The 7500-nt window shown below is 42.7% G+C and overlaps 1 protein-coding gene across 1 annotated transcript in view; it reads left to right on the forward strand.

The window, feature by feature from the left end:
* The window catches only part of LOC123499611 (guanylate cyclase soluble subunit beta-1-like), a 64115-nt gene that overhangs the window by 29712 nt on the left and 26903 nt on the right, over positions 1–7500 (forward strand). Inside the window, exons 4-5 of the mRNA XM_045247894.1 lie at positions 1225–1343; positions 3572–3727. Coding sequence (XP_045103829.1) covers positions 1225–1343; positions 3572–3727 — 275 coding nt within the window. The remainder of the gene's footprint in view (positions 1–1224; positions 1344–3571; positions 3728–7500) is intronic.

Consider the following 7500-nt stretch of genomic DNA (forward strand, 5'->3'; position numbering starts at 1 on the left):
AGACCTGCCTTGCCTCACAAACACCCTTTACCATAACAACTTCGTCGCTCACACATGAACCACGAGCTTTACAACAGTCTCCCGGGAACAGAACCAACGAGTTCAAGGTTCCTGAGCTTACCCAAGTTTCATCATGGATATCAACGACCTTGTTATGAGATTATAGAGGGAAAAGTGCGTATTGGTGAGTATGTGTGTGTGTAAATGGGGGATGTGTGGTACTCGAAGGGCAGTTTGGTGAGTTTAATATCATTGTAGTCTTAGCAGTGGTGGTGATATAGCAGTGGTAAGAAAGTAAAGATGTTGTATAGTTAAAGAAAGTACTCAGTGTCTTTTTTTCTTAAATCAACGACAAATAGAAAGGAAATTAAGACCAAAAGACTGAAATTGACTGATGTATCTATGTATGTATGCAAATCGGTAGTTTGGCAGGTATGTGTTGAGCATTGTGGGGCAGAACTAGGCCACGTTCCGAGACTGCAGCATCCCCAGCACATTATCACAGTCTGGGAAACACCGTATTAGTGGGGGACACGCTAATGGACAGATAATGCCAGAAACGATGAAAGTAAAATCCTGTCATCCACTTCACTAACTCACTGTAAGGGATAATGACATAAAGCTGGTGATTATCCACGTGCAGGGGCGGGAGGGAAGTATATGTGTCGAATGTATTGAATATGTAAATACGAATTGATAACCCAAAATGAAAGAAATGTGAACAAATTTGGATCAGAAGCATAAAGTGAAAATGTACCTTATTTTTGGGGGGAGGGAAAGGAAAAGAAGAAGGATAGAAGTAAAGGCAGAAAGATATGTAGAAAATAAACCTTCCCACTAAAAAAGAACATGAGAACAAAACGAAAATACAGAACATAAATGGGAAAAAAATGATGAAAATAGAGAATTAAAAAAAAAAAACAGGAACAAGTGAAGACAAAAACCACAAAACCCAGAAAAAAATTAATTCCACCCACAAAAAAAAAAAAAAAACAGATCAAGGAAGAAGAAAACGAAAACCACAAAACCTAAATGGAAAGAAAGGGTGAAAGCGCCCGTTACTTGGCCCAGCGGCTGAGCGTCCTGCACTTAGCGCCTTTGCCTGCAATAAGAGGCAGAGCAGACCACCGTAAACAAACTTAAGCTGACATCTTAACGTAGCGAGGCTCAGGATGGTACAGGTGCGCAGCGGGAGCCTCACCTGTGCCTCTTTCCCTCCCTCAGGTGTTCCCGGCACGGCTATCCTGGAGATGTTCGGTAAAATGTTCTTCAAGTTCTGCCAGGAATCCGGTTATGACACCATCCTGCAGGTCCTCGGTGCCACTGTCGGGGATTTCCTGCAGGTTAGTTCTCCATTGCATCTCACACCAGGTAGAATTGTATCAGGCACAGCTCAGATAAGTATTATCTCAGGCACAGTTTGGGACAATATTCGCAAACGTTTCAGTGCCTCATTTAGATGTTCTTCAATCGGCTCTTGTGGGATACTGGGAGTTTCTAGGGTGTTTATAATGACTGTAGCGTATTCTAAACAGGGTGAAACTGTGAAATGATATGTAATTGCGCTAAAAATTAGATTGAAAGGATTAAAAAGATGTTTATAGTAGTAGTAGTAGTAGTAGTAGTAGTAGTAGTAGTAGTAGTAGTAGTAGTAGTAGTAGTAGTAGTAGTAGTAGTAGTAGTAGTAGTAGTAGTAGTAGCAGTACCAGTAGCAATAACAGTAGCAGTAGCAATAGTACCAAATACAGGTATCAGCAACGACAAAACAATCAACATAATGTACACGTTCTTTTAACACACACACACACACACACACACACACACACACACACACACACACACACACACACACACACACACACACACACACACTCCCATCGTCAAATAATGCATTCCTCTACAACTTCCCTTTGTTGGGCGAGGATTTCCTGAGTATTCCATAATCTGGCAGCGTTTTTCATAGTCCTTCATTCCAGACCTTCTCCTGGAAACACACATAAGGCGTACTCGTTTTATTAAATACGACGACAACTTAGATCTTCTTTGTAATTCATTCTGCTTAGGCTTAAGTAGACTGTAACATAGTACCCCATACGTTTATTCACTACACACACACACACACACACACACACACACACACACACACACACACACACACACACACACACACACACACACACACACACACACACACACACACACACACACACACACACACACATAAAAAAAAGATAACCCTTCCATCGCTAGATACATACTTTCTTTAACCACACACACACACACACACACACACACACACACACACACACACACACACACACACACACACACACACACACACACACACACACACACACACACACACACACACACACACACACACACATTCAATTAACCTTCCACTGCTAGATACATTTTTTTTTCCAACAATGACCTACAACACATCTTTATACACATATTTCTTTTGTAGTGCAGTGTTTCAAACAGTTCTATAGAAAAAAAATTGTCTGTCTATTCCCTCTTTTTTAGCGTCCATACAAACCACTCTTTTTTCATGGTGCTCTAAATGTCAATCCTGTGAATCTGATAGCCTCTGACTTTCGGATACAGGTTATGATTAGACTTTCATGGAATTTATAGCTGTTCTCTTCAATGGGAAAATAGAAATAATAGCAACGTATTGTGTCAATTAAACTTCTCAGATGAAAAGTCGCTGATTTTTATATATTTTTACACGAGACGATAAGTTCCAAAAGATCATAATACAGTGTTTCAATAAGGTTCATGAGATTTCACTACACTATTTCAATAAGTTCCAATGGGTCACACTAGATCGTTTTGATAAGTTCTAAAGGTCCATCCGGATTATAAGGATTTACAGAGAGACTACTAACAACACCAGTGAAGTCCTTGTGTAATAAAGAAATTAAATCCGAAATTCCGATGGGTCACACTAGATCGTTTTGACAAGTTCTAAAGGTCCGTCTGGATTATGAGGACTTACAAAGGAACTACTAACAACACCAGTAAAGTCCTTAGGTGAAATATAATCAAATCCCAAGTTTTAACACTGATAGAACATTACACTGAAGACTATTTCAACAAACTCCAAGAGGGACGACTAGACAAGTAAATTCCTCGATGGAAAGTCCCTAATTTTTACAGTAATTCACAACAAGTTTAATACATTCAAAAGACTATCAAAGATCCAATTCCACAGTCATCCCTTTCGTTTGCTAACTAACCAACAAAACCTACTGAGCCTTTCTAATTGATCAAACACTTACCAACAAGGGGAAGGTTAGGTTCTAACATAAATTCACAACAAATATAATACAATCAAAAGACCACCAAAGATCCAATCCCAGAGTCACTCCTTTCGTTCGCCAACCAACCAACAAAACCTACTGAGCCTTCCTATTTGATCAGGCACTTACCAACAAAGGGAAGGATCTTGGAACGGAGACCTAACAAAACACTCCAACTAACCCAAAGTCCCCAAGATTTAACAAAGAGCGACTACACCAGTAATTGAATTAACTAACCTAACCTAACCTCACCACCACAACAGAACCTGGACGCCCTACACGACCACCTGGCCCTTATCTACCCAGGGATGAAAGCGCCTAGTTTCCGGTGCTCCAAGAGAGAGGAAGACGGCGCTCTCATCCTTCACTACTACTCCGACCGCCCAGGGCTTGAGTACATCGTTATTGGCATCGTCAAGGTGAGGTTCATAAGGGAGGCGGGAGAAGCCCTAGTGATAGAAGAGGCAGAAGGAGATTGAGAAAGAGAAGAAAGAGGGATGATAGTGTTAAGAGGTAGGCAAGGAGAGTATATAGAAGAAGAGGCAGGAAGGGAGTGACGAGGGGAAGAAGGAGGAGGAGGAGTGGTAGTAGGAAGAGGTATAGGAAGGGAAAGCAAAGAGAGTATATAGATGAAGAAGCAGACAGGAAGTGAGGAGGAGAAGAAGGAGAAGGAAGAGGAGTGTTAGTATAAAGAAGTAAGGCAAAGCTAGGAGAGTATACAGTAGGAGAGGCAGAGAGGGAGTGAGGAGGAGGAGAGGAGGAGGAGGAGGAGGAGGAGGAGGAGGAGAAGAAGGAATGGCAGTATGAGGAGGCAGAAAGGGAAAGCATAGAGAGTAAAGAGTTGAGTAATCATAAGGACATAAGAAAAACAAGGATAAAGAAGCAAACCAAAATAAGTATGAAGAGAAGAGATGGGAAAGGAAAACAAGGAGAATACAGAGTCCAGGAGGAAGAAATAGAGGAAAACAACGGAAAAAAATGGAAAACAGAAATGAGTGGACTGGCTGAGAAATGGGAGAAAAAAAAAAGGCAGAGAAAAGGCTGAAAAAAAATAAATAGAAACAATAAAAAAAAATTGAGCTGAAGGAGAAACACAGAGGGTGATGAAGATTAAGAAAAAGAGGGAAAGAAAATGAGGAGGGTATGGAAGTGAGAATGAGGGAGGCGAGTCAATTGAGACATGGAAAAGGGAAAATAGATAGAAATGGATCAAGAAAAGTGAGAAATACAAAAATATTAGGACTAGGTATTGGTGTGAGAGGAGAGAATAGAGAATGAGATAGGTACACAAGAAAGAACGGAGAAAGACAAGAGGAAAAAAGAACGAAAAGGAAAAGATAAGAAGAATAAGAGGGGCAAAGGTGAGTAAAGGTGAGACGAGGAGGAAAAAAGAAACACAAGGAAAAGAAGGAAAGGAAAAGAGAAAGAACTAGACAGGAGAGACGTGTTGAGCAAGAGAGTTGAAAGTTGTGTGTTTGGGACTTTTTTTCTATTTTTCTTCTCTCTCTCTCTCTCTCTCTCTCTCTCTCTCTCTCTCTCTCTCTCTCTCCCCATTTCTTCTCTTGCGGCGGGGAGAAATTATGAGGTAGCGACATATCTAAAGTTCAAAGTTCGTGGTCCACCTCTCGAGTCTCTCTGTCTTCTCCAGACGCAAAACTGAGGGCCAAAAACTAAACCCGACACACACACACACACACACACACACACACACACACACACACACACACACACACACACACACACACACACACACACACACACACACACACACACACACACACACACACACACACACACACAGACCAAGGCTAAAACATGTGCCAAACTTTTTTTTTTTCCTCTCTCCTACTGAATATTTCAAAGTTGACAACACGTTCCCTCAGGCTGCAAATTTTCTCCCCTGCCATGGCGTGACTCGTGCTCTCATCGCCACCTGAGTCCTGTATTAATAAATTCTTGCTCCACTTCGGGAAATCGGATGTAAAAGCGAGGAAAAATAAATTAGTAAAAAGAGAAGAAAAACTCAGGAAGTCAACTCGATATAATGTAGATCAGTGAACTTGTATTTTTCTACATTTTTTTTTTATAGCAACATATCCAGCACGACAAAAAAAAAAAAAGAATAAAAGTTTCGTCCTTTTTGCCAGGCGTATAAATCTACATAAATTTCACGTCCTCACATGCACCAGAACAGACTTAACCCCATTCAGTACTGAGACGCATTGTCACCATACGTTTTGGGTATGATTAGACGATTTTATTTTACATTAGCAAGAGTCTATGGAGTTCAGAAGATTAATGGCCAGTCTTCACTGTTTAAATCCCCACTTAAGTTTTAAGACGAAGGAATTCGTCTAGATATCAGGTGAGAGAGAGAGAGAGAGAGAGAGAGAGAGAGAGAGAGAGAGAGAGAGAGAGAGAGAGAGAGAGAGAGAGAGAGAGAGAGAGAGAGAGAGAGAGAGAGAGAGAGAGAGAGAGAGAGAGAGAGAGAGAGAGAGAGAGAGAGAGAGAGAGAGAGAGAGAGAGAGAGAGAGAGAGAGAGACTCAATGAACTTCTAACGCAGAAATTATAAAGGAATATAGAAAAAAAAACCTACTAAGCAAAGGAAAAGTGTATCAATAGAGGAGTATTTTTACACACACACACACACACACACACACACACACACACACACACACACACACACACACTTCCACATTTCTTCATTTTCAGTACTTCTATTTTTCCCTCTCCTCTCCCTTCCCTCACCTCTCCCTCTCCCCTCTCACTCCCTCGTCATCTTGTGAATTATGGGCAGGCTAACAAAAGACAACATCCATATCAGCAAAACTCTCACGTCCACTATCCCATCACAACCACCACCACCACTACTACCACCACCCTCTTACTCCACACCCGCCATACTTCATCCAATACCCCTCAACGCCCCAGAAACGCTGCCAACGCCCCAGCAGCTTCCATAACGCTCATCTGTCTGTTTGTTGTCCGAGAAAGCAAAGGCGGGAAGCATCTGACAGCTTGACTTCGGTGCACGCTTCATTGAGGAGTGTACGTACGTGTGCTTGTGTGTCTGTCTGCGTGCGTGGTGAAGGGCAGACGTGCAGGCGGGTAAATGCATGCATGATGAACGTCTGACCGTGAATGAAGCAATACACAGAGACGTAACATTGAGAGAAGGCGGAAAGCGAATCATTAAGGAGAAACGCGAATTTAGAGGGAATTTAGAGGGAATAAAGGAGGAAAATGATGTGGTACAGATACAGGATATTGCAGAGGGAAAGATCTACACCGTGTTTCAACTTACGAACGAGAAAACGAAACTGTGGAATGGAAATAGTACAGTAAGAGTTTTGAGTGAAGAAAATATGTTTAGCAAGTTGTATAGAGGTGTGTGTGTGTGTGTGTGTGTGTGTGTGTGTGTGTGTGTGTGTGTGTGTGTGTGTGTGTGTGTGTGTGTGTGTGTGTGTGTGTGTGTGTGTGTGTGTGTGTGTCGGGAGGTACACTGTGATTATATGCGGAGGTGGAGGTAGAGTTGATAAAAAAAAAAGAGGAGGAAGAAGGAGGAGGAGGAGGAGGAGGAGGAGGACGCACGTAATTAGGATGAGGTTGAAATGTGTGTGTGTGTGTGTGTGTGTGTGTGTGTGTGTGTGTGTGTGTGTGTGTGTGTGTGTGTGTGTGTGTGTTTCATTGTTTGATCTGCTGCAGTCTCTGACGAGACAGCCAGACGTTACCCTACGGAACGAGCTCAGAGGTCATTATTTCCGATCTTCGGATAGGCCTGAGACCAGGCACACACCACACACCGGGACAACAAGGTCACAACTCCTCGATTTACATCCCGTACCTACTCACTGCTAGGTGAACAGGGGCTACACGTGAAAGGAGACACACCCAAATATCTCCACCCGGCCGGGGAATCGAACCCCGGTCCTCTGGCTTGTGAAGCCAACGCTTTAACCACTGAGCTACCGGGTGTGTGTGTGTGTGTGTGTGTAATTCACCTCGGTCGCCTACTGGTCACCCAGCCAATCTTCCCCATTACGGAGCGAGCTCAGAGCTCATAGACCGATCTTCGGGTAGGACTGAGACCACAACACACTCCACACACCGGGAAAGCGAGGCCACAACCCCTCGAGTTACATCCCGTACCTATTTACTGTTAGGTGAACAGGGGCTACACATTAAAGAGGC

This window comes from Portunus trituberculatus, chromosome 50 (genome assembly GCF_017591435.1).
Source record: "Portunus trituberculatus isolate SZX2019 chromosome 50, ASM1759143v1, whole genome shotgun sequence".
In the NCBI taxonomy this organism is placed as follows: Eukaryota; Metazoa; Arthropoda; class Malacostraca; order Decapoda; family Portunidae; genus Portunus; species Portunus trituberculatus.